At 48.3% G+C, this 27,500-nt stretch overlaps 1 protein-coding gene across 1 annotated transcript in view; it reads left to right on the forward strand.

Annotated features, from left to right (window-relative positions):
- The first annotated feature begins 17,230 nt into the window (after window positions 1-17,230).
- Window positions 17,231-27,500, forward strand: part of LOC117739238 (glutamate receptor ionotropic, kainate 5-like) — a 47,126-nt gene continuing 36,856 nt past the window's right edge. The window contains exons 1-5 of the mRNA XM_034545533.1: window positions 17,231-17,333; window positions 23,369-23,533; window positions 24,862-24,959; window positions 25,942-26,107; window positions 26,373-26,551. Coding sequence (XP_034401424.1) covers window positions 17,231-17,333; window positions 23,369-23,533; window positions 24,862-24,959; window positions 25,942-26,107; window positions 26,373-26,551 — 711 coding nt within the window. The remainder of the gene's footprint in view (window positions 17,334-23,368; window positions 23,534-24,861; window positions 24,960-25,941; window positions 26,108-26,372; window positions 26,552-27,500) is intronic.

Raw genomic sequence — 27,500 nt, forward strand, 5'->3', positions numbered from 1 at the left:
ACACATGAAGCATAGACTTCTATACAACCAGAGGAGTCGCCCCCTGGTGGTCAGGAGAGAGGAAATGCAGCTTTAACACATGAAACATAAACTTCTATACAACCAGAGGAGTCACCCCCTGGTGGTCAGGAGAGAGAATGCAGCTTTAACACCATGACGCATAGACTTCTATACAACCAGAAGGAGTCGCCCCCTGGTGGTCAGGAGAGAGAATGCAGCTTTAACACATGAAGCATAGACTTCTATACAACCAGAGGAGTCGCCCCCTGGTGGTCAGGAGAGAGAAATGCAGCTTTAACACATGAAACATAGACTTCTATACAACCAGAGGAGTCGCCCCCTGGTGGTCAGGAGAGAGAATGCAGCTTCAACACATGAAGCATAAACTTCTATACAACCAGAGGAGTCGCCCCCTGGTGGTCAGGAGAGAGAATGCAGCTTTAACACATGAAGCATAGACTTCTATACAACCAGAGGAGTCGCCCCCTGGTGGTCAGGAGAGAGAATGCAGCTTTAACACATGAAGCATAGACTTCTATACAACCAGAGGAGTCGCCCCCTGGTGGTCAGGAGAGAGAATGCAGCTTTAACACATGAAGCACTTCACTTGCTGCCTGCTGGTGAACTTTTGAAGGCGGCTTCGTGCTTCAGCCGCCGTCTGCTCTGGCTTCACCTCCAGCAGCGAGCAGCCGGGAGGCTTCAGGTTTCTGTGAGCTCGACTGTAAACAAACAGAACGTGGATCAACCCGGCGTCATGGACGACCACATCAAAGCTGCTCCTCCTCCCGTCTGGTTTCTTCATATCCCGCTGAGAGGAATCCTTAAACTTAAACCTTCACTGCTGGTTTCCCTGGAAACGGGAGGCAAGAAGTGTAAAAGGAAAAGCCAAACAAAAATACTACACACCAACACACAAACAAACACACACAAACACACCACACACAACACACACAAGAAGAATCCTGATTGAAATGTTAAATGAGGCTTCGTGTTGTGGAAGGTGAGCATTAATGGAAGAATGGTGGATTTTAATGAATGTTTTCTGAACAGTTTCAAAGGTTTTTTGTCATCACACACTCACAAATTACTGGCTTAATTACGCAGACGAGCGTTTTCTTTCTGTGCAACGCCGCCGGAGTGTGAATAATTTAGAAAGATCAAAACATCGGTGGAGGCGGAGCAAACTAACGTGATCTGAATGATTTCATTCAGCTTTCTTCTTGAGGTCTCGTGTGTTCCGATCCCTCGAACCGACGGGAAGTATTCGTAAGATATCGTTGGAGGAAGTTCCTGCACTCGTGTGTCATGCTGCTGTGAATTAAATAAAGATGATGTTCCAATCTCCATCATAATCTTCTCTTATTTTGAAGGGCTACAATTGCAAATGAAGTGGAGGGCTCAGTGAAGATCCTTAATGGTTCCATTTGGAGGCTTTTGGTGCTTTGCCTTTTGAAACTGAGAATTACATGAAGATGTGTGTGTGTGTGTGTGTGTTGTGGTGTGTGTGTGTGTGTGTGTGTGTGTGTGTGTGTGTGTGTGTGTGTGGTGTGTGTGGCGCGTGTTTGTGTGTGCGCGTGCTTGTGTGTGTGTGCGTGCCGTGTGTGTTTGTAATGTTTTGTAATGTATTCTAGTCTAGTCTATGTTCTAATGTATTCTAGTCTAGTCTATGTTGTAATGTATTCTAGTCTAGTCTATGTTGTAATGTATTCTAGTCTAGTCTATGTTGTTATGTATTCTAGTCTAGTCTATGTTCTAATGTATTCTAGTCTAGTCTATGTTGTAATGTATTCTAGTCTATGTTGTTATGTATTCTAGTCTATGTTGTTATGTATTCTAGTCTAGTCTATGTTGTAATGTATTCTAGTCTAGTCTATGTTGTTATGTATTCTAGTCTAGTCTATGTTGTAATGTATTCTAGTCTATGTTGTTATGTATTCTAGTCTATGTTGTTATGTATTCTAGTCTAGTCTATGTTGTTATGTATTCTAGTCTATGTTGTAATGTATTCTAGTCTAGTCTATGTTGTTATGTATTCTAGTCTATGTTGTTATGTATTCTAGTCTATGTTCTAATGTATTCTAGTCTAGTCTATGTTGTTATGTATTCTAGTCTATGTTGTTATGTATTCTAGTCTAGTCTATGTTGTTATGTATTCTAGTCTATGTTGTAATGTATTCTAGTCTATGTTCTAATGTATTCTAGTCTAGTCTATGTTGTTATGTATTCTAGTCTATGTTGTAATGTATTCTAGTCTAGTCTATGTTCTAATGTATCATAGTGTGTGTGTGTGTGTGTGTGTGTGTGTGTGTGTGTGTGTGTGTGTGTGTAACAGCTGCTGACACTCAGAGACACACCTTGTCCTCCTCTCTGTTACCCGGGGTTTACTCACCAGAGAGGAGAGAGGGAGGAGGGAGAGAAAGAGTGCTAAAATTCACTCTCTCTCTCCATCTCTTTCGTCCATCTCTCTCTCTCGTTCCTCCATCCCCCCCCCCTTCATCCTCTTTGATCCCTCCTTCTGTCCTCCATCTCTCCATCTTCTCTCCCCTCAGACCAGCTCATACAGATCTCCTCCAGCAGGAGGTCGTATCCATAAATTCATATTCCATAACCTCCTTATGTCTCTCCCTCAAACATCTGCTGCTCTAAAGGTCTGAGGGACTCGAACCGCCGAGCTTTAAGGTCCAGGAGGACTAAAGGGAGGAGGACTAAAGGGAGGAGGACTAAAGGGAGGAGGACTAAAGGGAAGAGGACTGAAGGGAGGAGGACTAAAGGGAGGGGGACTAAAGGGAGGAGGACTAAAGGGAGGAGGACTAAAGGGAAGAGGACTAAAGGGAGGAGGACTGAAGGGAGGAGGACTAAAGGGAGGAGGACTAAAGGGAGGAGGACTGAAGGGAGGAGGACTGAAGGGAGGGGGACTGAAGGGAGGGGGACTAAAGGGAGGAGGACTAAAGGGAAGAGGACTAAAGGGAGGAGGACTGAAGGGAGGAGGACTGAAGGGAGGGGGACTAAAGGGAGGAGGACTAAAGGGAGGAGGACTGAAGGGAGGGGGACTAAAGGGAGGAGGACTAAAGGGAGGAGGACTGATGGGAGGGGGACTGAAGGGAGGGGGACTAAAGGGGAGGAGGACTAAAAGGGAGGAGGACTGAAGGGAGGAGGACTAAAGGGAGGAGGACTAAAGGGAAGAGGACTAAAAGGGAGGAGGACTGAAAGGGAGGAGGCGGTCTAAAGGGAGGAGGACTAAAGGGAGGAGGACTGAAGGGGAGGATGACTAAGGGAGGGGGACTAAAGGGAGGGGGACTAAAGGGAGGAGGACTGAAGGGAGGAGGGACTAAAGTGGAGGAGGACTGAAGGGAGGGGACTAAAGGGAGGAGGACTAAAGGGAAGAGGACTAAAGGGAGGAGGACTGAAGGGGAGGGGGACTGAAGGGAGGGGGACTGAAGGGAGGAGGACTAAAGGGAGGGGGACTAAAGGGAAGAGGACTAAAGGGAGGAGGGATGAGGACTGAAGGGAGGAGGACTAAAGGGAGGGGGACTAAAGGGAGGAGGACTAAAGGGAGGAGGACTGAAGGGAGGAGGACTGAAGGGAGGAGGACTAAAGGGAGGAGGACTAAAGGGAGGAGGACTGAAGGGAGGAGGACTAAAGGGAGGAGGACTGAAGGGAGGATGACTGAAGGGGAGGAGGACTGAAGGGAGGGGGACTGGAAGGGAGGGGGACTAAAGGGAGGAGGACTGAAGGGAGGGGGACTGAAGGGAGGAGGACTGAAGGGAGGGGGACTAAAGGGAAGAGGACTAAAGGGAGGAGGGATGAGGACTGAAGGGAGGAGGACTAAAGGGAGGAGGACTAAAGGGAGGAGGACTGAAGGGAGGGGGACTAAAGGGAGGGGGACTAAAGGGAGGAGGACTAAAGGGAGGAGGACTGAAAGGGAGGAGGACTAAAGGGAGGAGGACTAAAGGGAGGAGGACTAAAGGGAGGAGGACTGAAGGGAGGAGGACTAAAGGGAGGAGGACTAAAGGGAGGAGGACTGAAGGGAGGAGGACTAAAGGGAGGAGGACTGAAGGGAGGATGACTGAAGGGAGGAGGACTGAAGGGAGGGGGACTGAAGGGAGGGGGGACTAAAGGGAGGAGGACTGAAGGGAGGGGGACTGAAGGGAGGAGGACTGAAGGGAGGGGGACTAAAGGGAAGAGGACTAAAGGGAGGAGGGATGAGACTGAAGGGAGGAGGACTAAAGGGAGAGGACTAAAGGGGAAGAGGACTAAAGGGAGGAGGAACTGAAGGGGAGGGGGACTAAAAGGGAGGGGGACTAAAGGGAGGAGGACTAAAGGGGAGGAGGGACTGAAGGGAGGAGGACTAAAGGGGAGGAGACTAAAGGGAAGAGGACTAAAGGGAGGAGGGACTGAAGGGAAGGGGGGACTAAAGGGAGGGGGACTAAAGGGAGGAGGAACTAAAGGGAGGAGGGACTGAAGGGAGGAGGGACTGAAGGGAGGGGGACTAAGAGGGAGGAGGACTAAAGGGAGGAGGACTGAGAGGGAGGAGGACTAAGGGAGGAGGACTAAAGGGAGGAGGGAGGAGGACTGAAGGGAGGAGGACTAAAGGGAGGAGGACTAAAGGGAGGAGGACTGAAGGGAGGATGACTAAAGGGAGGGGGACTAAAGGGAGGAGGACTAAAGGGAGGAGGACTAAAGGGAGGAGGACTAAAGGGAAGAGGACTAAAGGGAGGAGGACTGAAGGGAGGGGGACTAAAGGGAGGGGGACTAAAGGGAGGAGGACTAAAGGGAGGAGGACTGAAGGGAGGAGGACTGAAGGAGGGGGACTAAAGGGAGGAGGACTAAAGGGAGGAGGACTGAAGGGAGGAGGACTGAAGGGAGGAGGACTGGAAAGGGAGGGGGACTAAAGGGAGGAGGACTAAAGGGAGGAGGACTGAAGGGAGGGGGACTAAAGGGAGGAGGACTGAAGGGAGGAGGACTGAAGGGAGGAGGACTGAAGGGACGAGGACTAAAGGGAGGAGGACTGAAGGGAGGGGGACTAAAGGGAGGAGGACTAAAGGGGTGGGGGACTAAGGAAGAGGACTAAAGGAGGAGGACTGAAGGGAGGGGGACTAAAGGGAGGAGGACTGAAGGGAGGGGGACTAAGGGAGGAGGACTGAAGGGAGGAGGACTAAAGGGAGGAGGACTAAAGGGAGGAGGACTGAAGGGAGGGGGACTAAAGGGAGGGGGACTAAAGGGAGGAGGACTAAAGGGAGGAGGACTAAAGGGGAGGGGGACTAAAGGGAGGAGGACTGAAGGGAGGAGGACTAAAGGGAGGAGGACTGAAGGGAGGGGGACTGAAGGGAGGAGGACTAAAGGGAAGAGGACTGAAGGGAGAAGGACTGAAGGGAGGGGGACTGAAGGGAGGAGGACTAAAGGGAGGAGGACTAAAGGGAGGAGGACTAAAGGGAGGGGGACTAAAGGGAGGAGGACTGAAGGGAGGAGGGACTAAAGGGAGAGGGACTGAAGGGAGGGGGACTGAAGGGAGGAGGACTAAAGGGAAGAGGACTGAAGGGAGGAGGACTGAAGGGAGGAGGACTAAAGGGAGGAGGACTAAAGTGAAGAGGACTAAAGGGAGGAGGACTGAAGGGAGGGGGACTAAAGGGAGGGGGACTAAAGGGAGGAGGACTAAGGAGGAGGACTAAAGGGAGGAGGACTAAGGGAGGAGGACTAAAGGGAGGAGGACTAAAGGGAGAGGACTAAAGGGAGGAGGACTGAAGGGAGGGGGACTAAAGGGAGGGGGGACTAAAGGGAGGAGGACTAAAGGGAGGAGGACTGAAGGGAGGAGGACTGAAGGGAGGGGGACTAAAGGGAGGAGGACTAAAGGGAGGAGGACTGAAGGGAGGAGGACTGAAGGGAGGGGGACTAAAGGGAGGAGGACTAAAGGGAGGGGGACTAAAGGGAGGAGGACTGAAGGGAGGGGGACTAAAGGGAAGAGGACTAAAGGGAGGAGGACTGAAGGGAGGAGGACTGAAGGGAGGGGGACTAAAGGGAGGAGGACTAAAGGGAGGGGGGACTAAAGGGAGGAGGACTGAAGGGAGGAGGACTAAAGGGAGGAGGACTGAAGGGAGGGGGACTAAAGGGAGGAGGACTGAAGGGAGGAGGACTAAAGGGAGGAGGACTAAAGGGAGGAGGACTGAAGGGAGGGGGACTAAAGGGAGGAGGACTGAAGGGAGGAGGACTGAAGGGAGGAGGACTAAAGGGAGGAGGACTAAAGGGAGGGGGACTAAAGGGAGGAGGACTGAAGGGAGGAGGACTAAAGGGAGGAGGACTGAAGGGAGGGGGACTGAAGGGAGGAGGACTGAAGGGAGGAGGACTAAAGGGAGGAGGACTGAAGGGAGGAGGACTGAAGGGAGGAGGACTGAAGGGAGGGGGGACTAAAGGGAGGAGGACTAAAGGGAGGAGGACTAAAGGGAGGAGGACTAAAGGGAGGAGGGATGAGGACTGAAGGGAGGAGGACTAAAGGGAGGAGGGAGGAGGACTGAAGGGAGGAGGACTAAAGGGAGGAGGACTAAAGGGAGGAGGACTAAAGGGAGGAGGACTGAAGGGAGGATGACTAAAGGGAGGGGGACTAAAGGGAGGAGGACTGAAGGGAGGAGGACTAAAGGGAGGAAGACTGAAGGGAGGAGGACTGAAGGGAGGAGGACTAAAGGGAGGAGGACTAAAGGGAGGAGGACTAAAGGGAGGGGGACTAAAGGGAGGAGGACTGAAGGGAGGAGGACTGAGGACTGAAGGGAGGAGGACTAAAGGGAGGAGGACTAAAGGGAGGAGGACTGAAGGGAGGAGGACTGAGGACTGAAGGGAGGAGGACTGAAGGGAGGATGACTAAAGGGAGGAGGACTAAAGGGAGGAGGACTAAAGGGAGGGGGACTAAAGGGAGGAGGACTAAAGGGAGGGGGACTAAAGGGAGGAGGACTAAAGGGAGGAGGACTAAAGGGAGGAGGACTAAAGGGAGGAAAGGAGGACACACCTTTCTATCCTCTCTGGACTTCACTCTTCTGTCGCTTCTCGTTGGCCAGTTCTGCTTCGCTTGGTGCCCTTTGGCTTGTATTATATAATATATTATTTATTATATTATATTTAGTGAAACGGCCGCATACTGTAGTATGTGTATGAGACATGTCTGTACATCTTATTATCTCTAATGCGTGTGTGTGTGTGCGTGCGTGTGAATGTGCGTGTGCATGCGTGTGTGTATGTGCGTGTGTGTGTGTGTGTGTATGTGCGTGTGTGTGTGTGTGTGTGCGTGTGTGTGAGTGAGTGTGTGTGTGTGTGTGTGAGTGTGTGTGTGCATGCGTGTGTGTATGTGCGTGTGTGTGTGTGTGTGTGCGTGTGTGTGTGTGAGTGTGTGTGTGCGAGCGTGTGTGTGTGCGCGTGCATGTGTGTGTGTGCATCACCTGGCTTGAGGGTTCCTCTCGGTTCCTTCCTTCAAGGTTTGTTCTGCCGCTGTTAGAGAGCATTCATCATCAGCATGTGTCTCCTGGAGACGATTCGCCAGCTGCAGTGCACTCTGGGTAAATGACAGCTCTTCTGCCCGCGTGTGATTTTTTCGCGGGGTTTTTTTTTTTTTACGTCTCCGGGCATTAACGTTAGCGGCCGCCTGACAGGCTCCTCCCCCTCGCCGCTCTGGTAACCTTTCCTACACTCGCTGCACACGGCTAACCATTCGCTCTGATCACATGATTTACTTCACGTCGGCGGAACGGGCTCGACAGGGAGAAATGACACGTTCACCATGCTGCCGAGGACACGAGGAGACCAGGAGACCAGGACACAAGGAGACTAGGAGACCAGGATACGAGGAGACAAGGAGATGAGGACATGAGGAGACCAGGAGACCAGGAGACCAGGACACGAGGAGACCAGGACACAAGGAGACTAGGAGACCAGGATACGAGGAGACAAGGAGACGAGGACATGAGGAGACCAGGAGACCAGGAGACGAGGAGACCAGGACACGAGGAGACCAGGACACAAGGAGACTAGGAGACCAGGATACGAGGAGACAAGGAGACGAGGACATGAGGAGACCAGGAGACCAGGACACGAGGAGACCAGGAGACCAGGACACAAGGAGACTAGGAGACGAGGACACGAGGAGACCAGGAGACGAGGAGACCAGGACACGAGGAGACCAGGACACAAGGAGACTAGGAGACCAGGATACGAGGAGACAAGGAGACGAGGACATGAGGAGACCAGGAGACCAGGACACGAGGAGACCAGGAGACCAGGACACAAGGAGACTAGGAGACGAGGACACGAGGAGACCAGGAGACCAGGAGACTAGGAGACCAGGAGACCAGGACACGAGGAGACCAGGACACGAGGACACGAGGAGACGAGGACACGAAGACACGAGGAGACCATCGTGCATTCTGGGACGACAATGTCGTTTATTCAGCATCTCCTGCGTTCTGCATTCATCACAAAGGACCACACAGTTCCGTCATGTCTGTGGACAACAGCGCATGCTCAGTCTAGAAAGACGGCATCACGTCAGTGTTAGCTAGCTGTACTGGAGACATTCTTTAGTGACAATAAAACACGTACAGAACGAATAGTTAACTTAATGAAAACATGGTGAATATAATACAAGACAATTACTATACAAACAAATAAAGCCAGCTCAACTTTTATGTACCATCCCAATTAGCTAACACTATATTGTCCACAGACATTTATAGGCAAGTTACCTATGTGTGAATCCTCCGTTGCTCTGAGGATTACCCAGGGTCCTTTGCATCTGTTATTCAGCGCAAGTACATATTCACAACAGCAGGTGGCGTAGTTTCCCCATTTAGCGGGATTTAACTTGAACCTTTTCAACTATGTTACACTAGCTTTAGATTTGAGTCATGCCTCCAGTTTGTTAGCAAACCAAAAAAGCACATAGCGAGTGTCGAGGATGTGTTGCCACGGAAACAAAGGAGTGCAGGAGGAGGAGGAGGGGCGCGTGGAGCCCCCGGTCAACGGGGAGAGGAAGGAGTAGCTGGTAGGCAGACGAGGCTCACACCATGACGGTTTTGGCCCGACTCCTCCCAGAGAGTCCGGAGGGCCAACTGTCAATCACTTCACGGTGAGGGTGGAGGCTGAGGAAGGAGGGATGACACCTCTGCAGAGGAGAGAGGGAGGGAGGGAGGCAGAGGAAAGGATGCATGCTGATAAGGTGTCTTGTTTAACCTTACGTTAATTTAATATTTATGTGGGGATTTATGAATGCTTAAACGACGGTAAATCAATATTTATGAGACGGCTAATGAATCTGCGGCGACACGATCGGCATTTAAATGCCGCGGAGAGTCTGGAGTGGATTCTGCCTCCGAGGGAAACACTCGTCAGACAGCAGGACCGGCTGCTGCCGGGGCCGGGAGCAAGGCCTCCCTCCAGATGTGTAGGCTCCTCCTCCCTCCAGATGTGTATGCTCCTCCTCCTTCCAGATGTTTAGGCTCCTCCTCCCTCCAGATGTTTAGGCTCCTCCTCCTCCAGATGTTTAGGCTCCAGATGCACTGTGTAGGAGACTTGTTCCAGCTGCACCAAGGCGTTGATGCTCGTTCGCTGCATTATTCTCCCAACAACCAGAGGGCGCTCCAACAAAATGAACTGTGAGGAAACCCAGAGATATGAACATGGACTGAAGGCCATGAACCAACCTCCATACAGAGAGTGAGCGTAGGTTTGAATCCTCAAGTCCATCTTGGATTAGGTCCGTCGTCAAGTTGTTGTGACGTAGAGACGTCGTGTACGTCTCTGGTGTCGACCTGTCAATCACCTTGTATCCCCGGCCTAAAGCATAACCTGCTTTATGGTCCAAGACTTCCTGTTTCTTATCGGCGGACTGTTTGAAACACGTGCAAAAAGGCGCACGAACAAGACTTTGCGAACTACCGTAGTCGGACAAAACAGGCTCCTCCCACATTCACCACGGTGTCGTTAGCTTCGACTTGAAGCCTCAAAAAGAGGGCGGAGCGCTCAGAGAAAAAGGGGCTCGGTCGTCATTGGGAAGGTTTGAAACGCGACACCGGCAAGAGGACCGTTCCAGAAGAAGTCACGGTAAAAGGAGATGACTCGTTTAGTCCTGGATTTGAACCACTGAATGTGAGGAACAAGAACCTCTGAATGTGAGGAACAAGAACCTCTGAATGTGAGGAACAAGAACCTCTGAATGTGAGGAACAAGAACCTCTGAATGTGAGGAGCAAGACCCTCTGAATGTGAGGATTCAGATCAACGTTTAGAGAAATGATAAGACATAAAAGATCAACCAGATACTTACCGGAGACACAGGAAATCCTCCTCTACTGGTTCCTCCTCTCTACTGGTTCCTCCTCTACTGGTTCCTCCTCTCTTCTGGTTCCTCCTCTCTACTGGTTCCTCCTCTCTACTGGTTCCTCCTCTACTGGTTCCACCTCTCTACTGGTTCCTCCTCTACTGGTTCATCCTCTCTACTGGTTCCTCCTCTATACTGGTTCCTCCTCTACTGGTTCCTCCTCTCTACTGGTTCCTCCTCTCTACTGGTTCCTCCTCTACTGGTTCCACCTCTCTACTGGTTCCTCCTCTACTGGTTCATCCTCTCTACTGGTTCCTCCTCTATACTGGTTCCTCCTCTACTGGTTCCTCCTCTATTGGTTCCTACTCTGCTGGTTCCTCCTCTACTGGTTCCTCCTCTCTGCTGGTTCCTCCTCTCTACTGGTTCCTCCTCTCTGCTGGTTCCTCCTCTATTGGTTCCTACTCTGCTGGTTCCTCCTCTACTTGTTCCTCCTCTCTACTGGTTCCTCCTCTACTGGTTCCTTCTCTGCTGGTTCATCCTCTCTACTGGTTCCTCCTCTACTGGTTCCTCCTCTCTACTGGTTCCTCCTCTCTACTGGTTCCTCCTCTACTGGTTCCTCCTCTCTGCTGGTTCCTCCTCTACTGGTTCCTCCTCTCTGCTGGTTCCTCCTCTATTGGTTCCTACTCTGCTGGTTCCTCCTCTACTTGTTCCTCCTCTCTACTGGTTCCTCCCCTACTGGTTCCTTCTCTGCTGGTTCCACCTCCCTACTGGTTCCTCCTCTACTGGCTCCTCCTCTCTACTGGTTCCTCCTCTCTGCTGGTTTCTCCTCTATTGGTTCCTAATCTGCTGGTTACTCCTCTACTTGTTCTTCCTCTCTGCTGGTCCCTCCTCTGCTGTTTCCTCCTCTACTGGTTCTTCCTCTCTACTGGTTCCTCCTCTGCTGGTTCCTCCTCTACTGGTTCCTCCTCTACTGGTTCCTCTTCTACTGGTTCCTCCTCTCTTCTGGTTCCTCCTCTCTACTGGTTCCTCCTCTCTGCTGGTTCATCCTCTCTACTGGCTTCTCCTCTCTTCTGGTTCCTCCTCTCTTCTGGTTCATCCTCTCTAGTGGTTCCTCCTCTCTAGTGGTTCCTCCTCTCTAGTGATTCCTCCTCTCTACTGGTTCCTCCTCTCTACTGGTTCCTCCTCTCTAGTGGTTCCTCCTCTACTGGTTCCTCCTCTCTTCTGGTTCATCCTCTCTAGTGGCTCCTCCTCTCTACTGGTTCCTCCTCTCTACTGGTTCCTCCTCTCTTCTGGTTCCTCCTCTCTTCTGGTTCATCCTCTCTACTGGTTCCTCCTCTCTTCTGGTTCATCCTCTCTACTGGTTCATCCTCTCTTCTGGTTCATCCTCTCTACTGGTTCCTCCTCTACTGGTTCCTCCTCTCTTCTGGTTTCTCCTCTCTTCTGGTTCATCCTCTCTAGTGGTTCCTCCTTTCTAGTGGTTCCTCCTCTCTACTGGTCCCTCCTCTCTACTGGTTCCTCCTCTCTACTGGTTCCTCCTCTCTGCTGGTTCCTCCTCTACTGGTTCCTCCTCTCTACTGGTTCCTCCTCTCTACTCGTTCCTCCTCTCTAGTGGTTTCTCCTCAGCTGGTTTCCTCCTCTTCTTTCACTCCTGGTCCACCGGAGATCTGTTGTTTCATTAGTTCTGTTTCTTCTCTTTCTTCTCTCTCACTATCTCCCTTTTTCATTATTCCTGTCTTCTGCCAGACTCTCTCTCTCCCTCTCTCTCTCTCTCTCCCTCTTTCTCTCTCCCTCTCTCTCTCTCTCTCTCCCTCTCTCTCCCTCTCCCTCTCCCTCTCCCTCTCTCTCCCTCTCTCTCTCCCTCTCTCTCCCTCTCCCTCTCCCTCTCCCTCTCCCTCTCCCTCTCTCTCCCTCTCCCTCTCCCTCTCCCTCTCTCTACCTCTCCCTCTCCCTCTCCCTCTCTCTCCCTCTCTCTCTCTCTCTCTCTCCCTCTCCCTCTCCCTCTCCCTCTCTCTCCCTCTCCCTCTCCCTCTCCCTCTCCCTCTCCCTCTCCCTCTCTCTATTCGCCCAGAGCTGAAGCAGCCTGATGTTGTTTCATTTCTCCTTGAAGTGATCACTTCCTGTGGAGGCGGAGCTGTAACCATCTGTCATGTTGGTTGAAGACACATGTTGTTTAATGCTGGAAGTCAACAACAACAACTTCTCACCTGTCATTTTATATAATGCAACGCCTCCTAAACCTAACTGTTGGTGGTTTAGTGTCTAAACCTAACTGTTGGTGGTTTAGTGGTCTAAACCTAACTGTTGGTGGTTTAGTATCTAAACCTAACTGTTGGTGGTTTAGTGTCTAAACCTAACTGTTGTTGGTTTAGTGTCTAAACCTAACTGTTGGTGGTTTAGTGTCTAAACCTAACTGTTGGTGGTTTAGTGTCTAAACCTAACTGTTGGTGGTTTAGTGTCTAAACCTAACTGTTGGTGGTTTAGTGTCTAAACCTAACTGTTGGTGGTTTAGTGTCTAAACCTAACTGTTGGTGGTTTAGTGGTCTAAACCTAACTGTTGGTGGTTTAGTGTCTAAACCTAACTGTTGGTGGTTTAGTATCTAAACCTTACTGTTGGTGGTTTAGTGGTCTAAACCTAACTGTTGGTGGTTTAGTGTCTAAACCTAACTGTTGTTGGTTTAGTATCTAAACCTTACTGTTGGTGGTTTAGTGGTCTAAACCTAACTGTTGGTGGTTTAGTGTCTAAACCTAACTGTTGGTGGTTTAGTGGTCTAAACCTAACTGTTGGTGGTTTAGTGGTCTAAACCTAACTGTTGGTGGTTTAGTGTCTAAACCTAACTGTTGGTGGTTTAGTGTCTAAACCTAACTGTTGGTGGTTTAGTGGTCTAAACCTAACTGTTGGTGGTTTAGTGTCTAAACCTAACTGTTGGTGGTTTAGTATCTAAACCTTACTGTTGGTGGTTTAGTGTCTAAACCTAACTGTTGGTGGTTTAGTATCTAAACCTAACTGTTGTTGGTTTAGTATCTAAACCTTACTGTTGGTGGTTTAGTGTCTAAACCTAACTGTTGGTGGTTTAGTATCTAAACCTAACTGTTGGTGGTTTAGTGGTCTAAACCTAACTGTTGGTGGTTTAGTGGTCTAAACCTAACTGTTGGTGGTTTAGTATCTAAACCTAACTGTTGGTGGTTTAGTGTCTAAACCTAACTGTTGGTGGTTTAGTATCCAGTGAGACCGAGTTTCATCTATAGTCTGTTTCTGGTTTGGCCATGAAGCTTCAGAGTTGGTCCTTATTTTCGGGAGTTCTTTTTCACACCACAGAGAACTTTGATTTATTGTTAATTTATTACTGAAACTATTGATCGGTGGAGCTTTGCACCTCCACACTGAGAACGTCTTTCTGTGTTGTCCTGTCTGCAGTTATTTAAGAAAAAATGGTTTCCGTTCACTTGCTCTCCCTCTCTCCCTCCCCCCCCCCTCTCTCCCTCCCCCCCCCCTCTCTCCCTCTCCCTCTCTCCCTCTCTCCCTCTCCCCCCCCCTCTCTCCCTCTCCCTCTCTCCCTCTCTCTCTCCCTGTCTCCCTCTCTCCCTCCCTCTCTCCCCCTCTCTCCCCCCCTCTCTCCCTCTCCCTCTCCCCCTCTCACCCCCCCTCTCTCTCCCTCTCCCTCTCTCTCTCTCTCCCCCCCTCTCTCCCTCTCCCTCTCTCCCCCCCTCTCCCTCTCCCTCTCTCTCTCCCTCTCTCCCCCCCCCTCTCTCTCTCCCTCCCCCTCTCCCTCTCTCTCTCCCTCTCTCCCCCCCCCTCCCTCTCTCTCTCCCCCCTCTCTCTCTCTCTCTCCAGAGACTAAAACACATACATAGTGGTTGTGGTGATACTTGGGTTCAGTTTGCACCTCCTCTGCTTTGCGTATCGATGAAGTCGTATCGTCACCGGATCGTTCGCTGCACTTCCTCTATTGTCTTTCCTGTCCTCCCTCTCTCTCTCTCCCTCCCTCTCTCCCTCTCTCTCTCTCTCTGCATCACTCTATCGGCCTCTCTCTCTTCATTGTTTGGTGAAGGTCAGTCTTTGACATTGGAGCATGCAGCTGAGATTTGCTTATCTGAGTCTCTCTCTCTCTCTCTCTCTCTCTCTCTCTCTCTCTCTGGGTGATTGAGTGAGACAGAATTATGTATTTAAGTATTTAAGTCCATTCAGAAACGAGTGTCGTCTGTTTGTGAAATTCATCCTCAGATCTGTAGATGTTTAGTTAGAGAATCTCATAACGGAGTTTATTTCATCATTAAAATGATGAATCAACGTGGTCTCAAGTCCTCAGAACCAGAGCCAACATCCCATAAAGACACGCCATGTTTAAGTTCCTTTCAGTCACCTCCTTTCTTTCGCCATTTTTATTCTAATAAAAGCCGATAGAAGGCAAACAGGAAGTAGAGGCAAACAGGAAGCAGAAGTCAAACAGGGAGTCGAGGCGAACAGGAAGTAGAGGCGAACAGGAAGTAGAGGCGAACAGGAAGTCGGGGCAAACAGGAAGCAGAAGTCAAACAGGAAGTCGAGGCGAACAGGAAGTAGAGGCGAACAGGAAGTAGAGGCGTGTTGTCGTGGAGTTCTGCTTCCAGACTTGTGGCCTTTGTTCCACAGCTCTTCTTCTCTGGTTATTAAATGTTCTGCTCCTCTTAGTTTAATTTCTGCTTCATGAAATGAGATGAAGCACATTTTCATTTCCTTTTATGTCGCATATTTTCTCCTCTCACAGTCAATAAATCCTCCTCATCGTTCTTCCTCGTTCACTCATTTCCTCCTGTTTCCTCCCCTTGTCTCCTCTCCTCTCTTCTCCTCTCACATACAATACATCCATCTTTCCCCTCTCCCACTCTAATTCACATTAACCCCGTCCATGCTCCCCTCCCCCTCCTCCTCTCCCCTCCTCCTCCCCTCCCCCTCCCCTCCCCCTCCTCCTCCTCCTCCTCCTCCTCCCCCCTCCTCTCCCCTCCCCCTCCTCCTCTCCCCTCCTCCTCCCCTCCCCCTCCCCTCCCCCTCCTCCTCCTCCTCCTCCTCCTCCCCCACTCCTCTCCCCTCCCCCTCCTCTCCCCTCCTCCTTCTCCTCCTCCTCCTCCTCCTCCCCCTCCCCCCCCCCCCACTCCTCCTCTCCCCCCCTCCCCTCCCCCTCCTCCTCTCCCCCCCTTCTCTCCCCTCCCCCCCCCCTCCTCCTCCTCTCCCCCCTCCTCCTCCTCCTCCTCCTCCTCCCTTCCCCCCCCCCCTCCCCTCCTCCCCCTCCCCTCCTCCTCTCCCCCCTCCTCCTCCTCCTCCTCCTCCTTCTCTTCCTCCTCTCCCCCTCCTCCCCCTCCCCTCCTCCTCTTCCTTCTCCTCCTCCTCCTCCTCTTCCTCCTCTCCTCCTCCTCCCCTCCCCGCCTCCTCCCCTCCTCCTCCTCCTCCTCTTCCTCTTCCTCCTCCTCTTCCTCTCCTCCTCCTGCTCTTCCTCTCCTCCTCCTCCTCCTCCTCCTCTATATGTGCTGACAGTGGACTTTGTTATTTCACCCCGGCGGTCCGACTCTCCCGGGTGCCGAGGACACCCAGGGGTCAGTCTGTCACCTTCACAGAGCTGACGCCGCCCTCCTGCTCCTCCTCCTCTTCCTCTTCCTCTTCCTGTTCCTCTCCTCTTCCTCCTCCTCCTCCTTCCCCCTCCTTCAGTCGACTCGCACAGAAATATGAGTAGTTGAATGACATTGGACACCACAAAGATCACCTTCATGTCTCTCATGATCATAATCTGTTGAGCGGCTTATGAACCACGAGCTGCGATGTTACGCAGATGACACGTCGGTTTATGTTCGTGGTTCTCCTAGATTTCATTCTCGTGACTTTTTCATAATCGGCCGTGAAACTTCTCCACGAGTCACGAAATCTCACTTCCTCATTATGTGTGTGTGTGTGTGTGTGTGTGTGTGTGTGTGTGTGTACCTGGCGTCCATTCTCTTATTTTACTGCTGTTGGTTCATGATTCAATAAAAAGTTAAAGACTAAATAGCAATCGGCCGGCGGTGAAGCTTTCAGTTTAAGACTTGAGAAGATTGTTCCCTCCCTCCCTTGATCCTCCCTTGATTCCTTTCCTCCCTTGATTCCCTTCCTACCTTGATTCCTTTCCTCCCTTGATTCCCTTCCTACCTTGATTCCTTTCCTCCCTTGATTCCCTTCCTACCTTGATTCCTTTCCTCCCTTAATTCCTTTCCTCCCTGGATTCCTTTCCTCCCTTGATTCCCTTCCTCCCTTGATTCCTTTCCTCCTGATTCCTTTCCTCCCTTAATTCCTTTCCTCCCTTGATTCCTTTCCTCCCTTGATTCCCTTCCTACCTTGATTCCTTTCCTCCCTTAATTCCTTTCCTCCCTTGATTCCTTTCCTCCCTTGATTCCCTTCCTCCCTTGATTCCTTTCCTCCTGATTCCCTTCCTCCCTTGATTCCTTTCCTCCTGATTCACTTCCTCCCTTGATTCCCTTCCTCCCTTGATTCCCTTCCTCCCTTGATTCCTTTCCTGAACTCTTCGTCAGCCCGTCTGCTCCTTTTCTTTATTCTCCTCTTGGTTCTCTTGGTTCTCTTGGTTCTGTTGGCGTGAGGAACCGTCAGCACCCGTGTGGAGGTTCAGGTGACCTGACGTACACCTGAGGCGGTGTTTCCTTCTGTGGGTGGAGTTCATGCTGCTGGTGACGTGGTGAAGAAGTGTGTGTATTGTTTATGAGTCAACACCTTTTATGTGTTGTTTTATTGACAATATGTTGTGTTTGTGTCTTTGGAAAACAACAAATATTGACCACCAACAGTACAACAAAACCACTACAATGAAACCAGTACAACAAAACCAGTACTTTTCTTTCATTGTGTGGTAATGACTCCTCCTGTCCTGCAGGTGGCGGTGCAGGCAACCAGCAGACCATTCTCCATGAGGAGCAGTGGAAGATGCCGGCTCTGCCAGCACTGCTGCTGTCGATTACCGTCCTGCTGCTGACCGCGGCTCCGCTCTCCTTCAGCCGGGCCAGCATCCTCTCTGCCGTCCGGATGGGTGAGTACCGCGGGTTTGAATCCCACAACGTCCGATGTGAGCGTGGTTTCAACTCCAGATTACTGCTTTGACCAAAGGGAGTCGTGTTCAGTCATGACATTTAAATCACAAGACAGACCGGGCAAAGGAAGACCTGCACGGAACCTGATTCAGTCTGGATTTATCCCTTTGACCCCCCAGGTCGGAGGTTTGTGGGCTAACCACCAATACCAGTGGTGGTCTACTGGTCAGGGCACCACTTTGCTCCAAACTGATTGACTTCGTTGGGACTCGAAGGCCTCGACACAGACCTGGACTGGAACCTGCTGGTCTGGACTTGGAACTTGTTGGTCTTGGACTTGGAACTTGTTGGTCTTGGACTTGGAACTTGTTGGAACTTGTTGGAACTTGTTGGAACTTGTTGGAACTTGTTGGTCTTGGACTTGGAACTTGTTGGTCTTGGACTTGGAATTTGTTGGTCTTGGACTTGATTGCATGTCATTTGTTTTGACTTGGTACTTAATTGTGATTCGATGTGCTCGACTTAAAACTTGATTAGTACTTGTTGGTCTGGACTTGTAACGAGATTGGGAACCTTTAGGTTTTGGCTAAGAACTTGATTAGGACTTGTTGGTCTGGACTTGTAACGAGATTGGGAACCTTTAGGTTTTGGCTAAGAACTTGATTAGGACTTGTTGGTCTGGACTTGGAACGAGATTGGGAACCTTTAGGTTTTGGCTAAGAACTTGATTAGGACTTGTTGGTCTGGACCTAAAACTTGGTGGAGCTCATTGGTGTTGACTCGGAACTTGTTGGACTTGATTTAAAACTTGATGGTAACTTGTTGCTCTCGACTTGGGACTTGATGAGGACTTCAGAGCCAAGATTGAGACACATTAATTGTACAGATGAAGATAACAAAGCCAACTCTGACATAATCTCTGCTTTGCGAATGTGCTCACTGGCTCCTCCCCTCCAGGCAGGAAGTGGGTGGCGGTTTTGGAAATGTTGTCAAAAACGCTTCTGGTGGAAATGTCATTATTTACCCAGAATCCTATTTTCTCCATGAATGAAAAAACACACAAACACATTCCCCATATTATTCATGCTCTCTCTCTCTCTCTCTCTCTCTCCCCCCCTCTCTCTCTCTCTCTCTCTCTCTCTCTCTCTCTCTCTCTTTGTCTCTTTAAAAGCACCTCGAGGTTCCCTTTGTTTCCTTGTTTCCTCATTTGTTGTTGTTGTTGTTTGCTTGTGAGAGTGAATGCACTGTGAGAGGATCAGAGTCTCTGTGATTACAGGAAGATGAACTCAATAGAAACACAGACTTAAAGTGGAAGTAAAAGTTCAGTTCTTCCCGATGGCCCGATGGCCGCGGGTTCAAATCCCTCGTTGCTTTCATCACGCGGGGCTACCATGGCAACCGGGTGGCCTGGTGATGTATAATGGACCACCTTTAACTCCTCCATCAATAACAGCTCACTGCTTAACACACACACACACACACAGTGAGACACACATTGTATTTCTTGTCTGATAAGTGGAGTCACACTTTGACCTTCAAAATAAAAGCTGCAAGGAGGAACACGGAGATTACAAATGAAGATGTAAACATGTCACACATGTTTAAACCGGAGCCGCGTGTCCCGACGTGGAGGATTCCACTTCTTTGGGATGGGGAACCAGACCCCAATGTGGCCGCCGTAGGAAAACACCCCCAACCGGAGCAGTCGGGTTCACAACATGGACAATTGTTTCAGTCGTTGTTGTTGTTGTTGTTGTTGTCCAAAACAAAAGCCAAACAGCTAAGCTGCACTTCAGACAAGCAGCAATTAAAATCACCAGCTAGAACGACTCCGCTGTAACCATCAATCACACAAGAACAGATTCATCTCCGTCACGCTGGGAAGAGACCCAGATGAGACCAGGTGAGACCAGACCCAGATGAGACCAGGTGAGACCCAGATGAGACCAGGTGAGACCAGACCCAGATGAGACCAGATGAGACAGACCCAGATGAGACCAGATGAGACCAGACCCAGATGAGACCAGATGAGACCAGACCCAGATGAGACCAGGTGAGACCCAGATGAGACCAGGTGAGACCAGACCCAGATGAGACCAGGTGAGACCAGACCCAGATGAGACCAGGTGAGACCCAGATGAGACCAGGTGAGACCCAGATGAGACCAGGTGAGACCAGACCCAGATGAGACCAGGTGAGACCCAGATGAGACCAGGTGAGACCAGACCCAGATGAGACCAGATGAGACCAGACCCAGATGAGACCAGATGAGACCCCCCCCCCCCCCCCCCCCCATCTCTCCCTCTCTGGGAACTGAGAAATTCTCCATCCGTCTGTTCAATAAGCATCTTTTTGCAAAATAGAAGGCAACATCACAGTTTTGCTACTTCGTTTTTTTTGTCTCGTCCTCCTCTGCATTTTATTAATAAATGTATTAGGACGTGGTTTTCACAGGTCACAGGACGCTTTGAACATACACACATGCACACGCACACGCACACACACACGCACACACACACACACACGCACACACACACGCACACACACACGCACACACACATGCACACACACACACACACATACACACACACACACACACACACACGCACACACACACACACACACACACACGCATACACACACACACACACACACACAGTTTCTCTATGGTTTCAGATGTTCTTCATCTTCAGGCTGGTTTAGTGGATTTGGAGCTTGTTACCCGGAGAGGTTGACAGGAGATATTTGTGGCTGATATGCATTCATGAAATATTAAATTAATGAATAATTCATTGTTCAGTTCTAAATTGTCTGATTCCATCTTCTTAAATGACAGTAAACTGAATATCTCTAATAGGCCGTTCTTCTGAGACCAAACAAATCGATTGATCAAGAAGATCATTTAAAACCGTTGGAGTACTACTTCTATGCTACATTAGCTACCTTAGCTACGTTAGCTACACGAATATCTCCACATGGTTGTAACATTGAATAAAGACTTCCCTAATCACAGGATTTCTTCATGGAGGGCAGTTAGTGACAGTGTGGGCTCCATGGTAGCAGGGGGCGGGGCTTAACCAAGGGTCGATTTATTTCCATGGATTTTCCTTCTTTCTTTTCCTTTCTGGAGACACCTTGAGACACAGCCGAGCTCCCGATACCCCCTCCCCCCATATTATGGATTGTGAACCCTTCCATGTAAGGTGTATGTGTTCCTTTTCCTGCAAAAATAAACAAACTAATGTCGACAGCGTGTTGGGGAAAAAGCATTTGGCGCTCTAGGAATGTAGCGGGCCGCCCGAGGGTCTGGACCATCCTCAGACGTCCTTGTATTCCCGTGTAGACCAACCATCTGCTTCTCTTTGCGTTTTCCATAAACCCACAACAGTCCTTTCTTTTTTGAAGGACACAATAAATTGCCTCCTAGTTTTCCCCGAGAGGCTTTAATTATTTAAGACGCACAAATCAAAATGCAGAACAAGCCCCTCACAGCTTAGTGTCAGGATGGAGGAGTTCCGCTGCCAATGGGATCCGTCCTCAGGCTGCTCATCGGGTGCTGAGCTGGAAGTCTCCTTCTGTGTTGAGACAAGAGAACGTCTGGAGATCTGATCTGGTGTCAGTCAGGCTGCCGGTCCTCCGATGCTGTGTGTGTTCAGCATGCTCCGCAGGGACACGCGGGGCAGGTGAGGCGGCAGCAAATAGAAACGATGACGAGTGGGTTTTATTCCGCTGCAGCTGCTTCCTGTTTTAAATCCAAGGACGAGCGTCTACTTCAGGGACGAGCATCTCGCTGCAGAAGGTTGTCGTTGTTGTTGTTTCTCACCTGGCTGACATCCAATCATTGTGCTCCAAACTACATCTGCGTTAATAAGCACTTTGTTTTTGTGACGAATCACAAAGAAGTTTCAATTGAGTCTGCAGAGAGAATTCTGTTAGTTCTTGTTGATAAAGTGTTTAAAGCCCAAACTGTGATGCTTCCTGAGAGCAGGTTAGTTATATGGGAACTAAACTACCATACTACTAAATAAACTACTACCTAACTATTATCTAAACTACTAATCAAACTACCGTACTACTAACTAAACTACCTAACTACTACCTAAGCTACTAACGAAACTAACTACTATCTAAACTACCTAACTATTACATACACTACCAGACTACTACCTAAACTACTATTTAAACTACCTAAACTCCCTAACTAAACTACCTAAACTACTAACTAAACTACATGACTACTACCTAAACTACATGACTACTACCTAAACTACCCAACTACTAACTAAACTACCTTACTACTAACTAAACTACATGACTACTACCTAAACTACATGACAACTACCTAACTACTAACTAAACTAACTACTAACTAAACTAACTAACTAACTACTAACTAAACTACACAACTACTAACTAAACTACCCAACTACTAACTAAACTAACTAACTACTAACTAAACTACCTAACTACTAACTAAACTATCCAACTACTAACTAAACTACCTTACTACTAACAAATCTACATGACAACTACCTAACTACTAACTAACTATTAACTAAACTACCCGACTACTAACTAAACTACCATACTACTAACTAAACTAACTCACTAAACTATCTAACTACTAGATACCCAACTAACTAAACTACCCAACTACTAACTAAACTACATGACAACTACCTAACTACTAACTAAACTAACTAACTACTAACTAAACTACCTAACTTCTAACTAAACTACCTTACTACTAATTAAACTACTAACTAAACTACCTTACTACTAACTAAACTACATGACTACTACCTAAACTACCATATTAATAACTAAACTACATGACAACTACCTAACTACTAACTTAACTACTAACTAAACTACCTTACTACTAACTAAACTAACTAACTAAACTACCTTACTACTAACTAAACTACATGACTACTACCTAAACTACCGTATTACTAACTAAACTACCTTACTACTAACTAAACTACATCACTACTACCTAAACTACCATATTAATAACTAAACTACCCAACTACTAACTAAACTACCTTTCTACTAACTAAACTACATGACTACTAACTAAACTACCATATTAATAACTAAACTACCCAACTACTAACTAAACTACCTTACTACTAACTAAACTACATCACTACTACCTAAACTACCATATTAATAACTAAACTACCCAACTACTAACTAAACTACCTTACTACTAACTAAACTACATCACTACTACCTAAACTACCATATTAATAACTAAACTACCCAACTACTAACTAAACTACCTTTCTACTAACTAAACTACATGACTACTACCTAAACTACCATATTAATACTAACTACCCAACTACTAACTAAACTACCTTTCTACTAACTAAACTACATGACTACTAACTAAACTACCATATTAATAACTAAACTACCCAACTACTAACTAAACTACCTTACTACTAACTAAACTACATCACTACTACCTAAACTACCATATTAATAACTAAACTACCCAACTACTAACTAAACTACCTTTCTACTAACTAAACTACATGACTACTAACTAAACTACCATATTAATAACTAAACTACCCAACTACTAACTAAACTACCTAACTACTAACTAAACTACCTAACTACTAACTAAACTACCTAACTACTGTTATTGTTTGTCACAACAACACGCGTGTTATAGTAGAGATGAAGATTAATAACCTTCTGCTGTCAGAGTATTCAACACAGAAGTTGCTCCCAGCTACAACAACAATAGCTGGAAATAACTATGGAAAGTATTGCAAATATGAAAAGAGAATATTTGAAAGCGTTTTGTAGTATTTGGATTACATCCCAGTATCGATGCCCTGGAGGAAGGTACTTCAAGATGTTCTCTTACCAGGAGATGGAGATCGTGGGAAATAATGAACCATTTACTAAGTTCATGTTTGTTTTATGGATTTCAGGTCACGTCTACCTGAAGCTAAACCTGTTCTTCTATTCTGCCTTCACCAATCTCTCTCCTTCTCTCTCTCTCGCCCTCCAGCGGCCATTTTGGATGACCAGTCGGCGTGCGGTCGTGGCGAGCGTCTGGCGCTGGCTCTGGCGAGGGAGAACATCAACAGCCTGATGGAGGGCTCCTCCCGGGCGAGGGTGGAGGTGGACGTCTACGAGCTGCTGAAGGACTCCCACTACGACACCACTGACACCAGTAAGTCCTCCTCCTCCTCCTCCTCTTCCTCCTCTTCCTCCTCCTCCTATTCCTCCTCCTCTTCTTCTGCAGCTAACGCCACATAAAGCGTTGTTTACGTCGGGCTTCACCGTGAAGTGTTAGAGCCTCAAAGCGTGTGAATTAGTATGAATCAGGAACATTAATTCACTCAAAGACGAGACATCCAATACAAGCTGCATTCTCTCTCCTGACCACCAGGGGGCGACTCCTCTGGTTGTATAGAAGTCCATGCTTCATGTGTTAAAGCTGCATTCTCTCTCCTGACCACCAGGGGGCGACTCCTCTGGTTGTATAGAAGTCTATGCTTCATGTGTTAAAGCTGCATTCTCTCTCCTGACCACCAGGGGGCGACTCCTCTGGTTGTATAGAAGTCTATGCTTCATGTGTTAAAGCTGCATTCTCTCTCCTGACCACCAGGGGTGACTCCTCTGGTTGTATAGAAGTCTATGTTTCATGTGTTAAAGCTGCATTCTCTCCCCTGACCACCAGGGGGCGACTCCTCTGGTTGTATAGAAGTCTATGCTTCATGTGTTAAAGCTGCATTCTCTCTCCTGACCACCAGGGGGCGACTCCTCTGGTTGTATAGAAGTCTATGCTTCATGTGTTAAAGCTGTGTTCTCTCTCCTGACCACCAGGGGGCGACTCCTCTGGTTGTATAGAAGTCTATATTTAATGACTCTACCTCTTCAATACAGCATGATGATTATTATAAAACCGTACGTAGATAAACAATGGCACAGTGTATCATCTCTTACTTCTGATTGGTTGAGATTGTTGGAGGTTGTATGCAGACTGACCTGGAGATAAAACACCTATCAAATATATGAAATTTACATTAAAGCGCCTACAATAACAATGTGTATACTAACAATGTATCAAATGATAACGGTGTATTTGTAACAATGTATCAAATGATAACGGTGTATTTGTAACAATGTATCAAATGATAACAGTGTATTTGTAACAATGTATCAAATGATAACAGTGTATTTGTAACAATGTATCAAATGATAACAGTGTCTCTGTATTCCCTCTTAGTTTCAATTCATTGTTTATTAATATCTGGGCTCTCATAGAGTGGTTTTCAGAATAAAGCTGTGATAAAATACTTGAACATGGTGCAGCTAAAGAGACAGATGCTCCTCCAGGAGGTGGAGACCAAACCAGAGCTCAACGAGAGAGAATACGACTTCCATTCTTCATATGAAACATAAATCATCATGTTGATCTGTAAAAGATGAATATGGAAACAAACAATGACGTGTTCATGCAGCTTTAACTTTATTTTTTGCTATTTTCTCTCTCAGTGTGTCAGATCCTGCCAAAGGGCGTGGTCTCCGTGATTGGCCCCGCCTCCAGCCCCGCCTCGGGGTCCACCATCAGTCACATCTGTGGGGAGAAAGAGGTGAGTTATTATGACACCCCGTCTTTATGTTTTTAATGTGTGACGGAGTGAATCAACAGGAGCTCATCGCCTTCTTCTAGGCATCTTTACCTCACATCCTCTCATCCTCACATCCTCACATCCTCTCATCCTCTCATCCTGACATCCTCTCATCCTCACATCCTCACATCCCCCCATCCTCACATCCTCACATCCTCACATCCTCACATCCCCCCATCCTCACATCCTCACATCCTCTCATCCCCCCATCCTCACATCCTCTCATCCTCACATCCTCTCATCCTGACATCCTCTCATCCTCTCATCCTGACATCCTCACATCCTCACATCCTCACATCCTCTCATCCTCTCATCTTCTCATCCTGACATCCTCTCATCCTCTCATCCTCACATCCTCTCATCCTGACATCCTCACATCCTCACATCCTCTCATCCTGACATCCTCTCATCCTCTCATCCTCACATCCTCTCATCCTCACATCCTCTCATCCTCTCATCCTCTCATCCTGACATCCTCTCATCCTCACATCCTCACGTCCTCACCTCTCCCCCTCTCCCCCCCCCCCTCTCTCTAATATCTCTATCAATCTGAGCTCTGCTCTGCTTCAGATATTCTTTTCAGAGTGAACAAAGACTTGATTATCAGACTCTGATTGAAGCTTTCGTTTCTGTTATCAGAACTTCCTCTAAAGCCTGAAAGGTTTGATGGTTTAAAGAGAGTTCCTTTCCTTTCTCCTTGTTTCCACACCACTTTTCATTTAATTTCCCCGTCTTGTTATTTTTGTTCCATTCTTTCCATTTCCTTTTATTTTATTTTATTGTACTTTTCTGTTGTGACGATTGGCCAATAGGAGAGCTGACATTTCACTTCCCGTCCTGTGGTTTTCCTCCTCTTCCTCGTCCTCCTCTTCCTCGTCCTCCTCTTCCTCGTCCTCCTCTTCCTACTCCTCTTCCTCCTCCTCTTCCTCCTCCTCCCCCCCAGATCCCTCACGTGAAGATCGGCCCGGAGGAGACCCCGAAGCTGCCGTACCTCCGCTTCGCCTCCGTGACGCTTTACCCGAGCAACGAGGACCTGAGCCTCGCCATCGGGTCCATCCTGCAGTCCTTCGGCTACCCGACGGCCAGCCTCGTGTGTGCCAAGGCCGAGTGTGAGTGTGAGTGTGAGTGTGAGTGTGAGTGTGAGTGTGAGTGTGAGTGTGAGTGTGAGTGTGAGTGTGAGTGTGAGTGTGAGTGTGAGTGTGAGGGTGTGTATGTGTGGGTGGGTGGGTGGGTTTTACCAGTTTAAGGGTTCAGGTCTTGCATTGGGCGGTCAGCATGACCCGAGGCCCCGCCCCCAAAACATCCATTTAGCCTAAGTGTCCATCCATCCACTTCCTGATTGCTGGCTCCTCCCCCTCCCTCCCCCCTCCCTAGGCCTGCTGCGACTGGAGGAGCTGGTCCACCGCTTCCTCATCTCCAGGGAGACGCTGTCGGTGCGGATGCTGGACGACAGCCTGGACCCCACCCCTCTGCTGAAGGAGATCCGGGACGACAAGGTGGCCACCATCATCATCGACGCCAACGCCTCCATCTCCTTCCACATCCTCCGGAAGGTCAGTAAAAACAAATATATGTCGGTATATTTAAAAGGTGTGTGGGGTCCCTGACGATGCTGCAGCCCTTGAGGTGGATGGACTCAATGTCCAGTGCCCAGTTTGGTGGGCCTTCTTGACCAGGGTTGAGGTGTTGAGGGTCCAAAAGAGGTCCTCGGAGATGTGGACACCCAGAAACCTGAAGCTGGAGACACGCTCGACCTTCGTTCCGTTGATTTGTGTCTCTTTGTAGTTGTTTTGTGTTTCTTTGTAGATGTTTTGTGTCTCTTTGTAGTTGTGTTGTGTCTCTTTGTAGTTGGTTTGTGTCTCTTTGTAGTTGGTTTGTGTCTCTTTACAGTTGTTGTATGTCTCTTTGTAGTAGGTTTGTGTCTCTTTGTAGTTGGTTTGTGTCTCTTTACAGTTGTTTAGTTTCTCTTTACAGTTGTTTTGTGTCTCTTTGTAGTTGGTTTGTGTCTCTTTGTAGTTGGTTTGTGTCTCTTTACAGTTGTTTTGTGTCTCTTTGTAGTTGTTTTGTGTTTCTTTACAGTTGTTTTTTTGTCTCTTTACACTTGTTTTCTGTATCTTTATAGATGTTTTGTGTCTCTTTGTAGTTGTGTTGTGTCTCTTTGTAGTTGGTTTGTGTCTCTTTGTAGTTGGTTTGTGTCTCTTTACAGTTGTTGTATGTCTCTTTGTAGTAGGTTTGTGTCTCTTTGTAGTTGGTTTGTGTCTCTTTACAGTTGTTTAGTTTCTCTTTACAGTTGTTTTGTGTCTCTTTGTAGTTGGTTTGTGTCTCTTTGTAGTTGGTTTGTGTCTCTTTACAGTTGTTTTGTGTCTCTTTGTAGTAGGTTTGTGTCTCTTTGTAGTTGGTTTGTGTCTCTTTACAGTTGTTTTGTGTCTCTTTGTAGTTGGTTTGTGTCTCTTTACAGTTGTTTTGTGTCTCTTTGTAGTAGGTGTGTGTCTCTTTGTAGTT

The sequence above is a fragment of the Cyclopterus lumpus genome, chromosome 11 (genome assembly GCF_009769545.1).
Source record: "Cyclopterus lumpus isolate fCycLum1 chromosome 11, fCycLum1.pri, whole genome shotgun sequence".
Classification (NCBI taxonomy): Eukaryota; Metazoa; Chordata; class Actinopteri; order Perciformes; family Cyclopteridae; genus Cyclopterus; species Cyclopterus lumpus.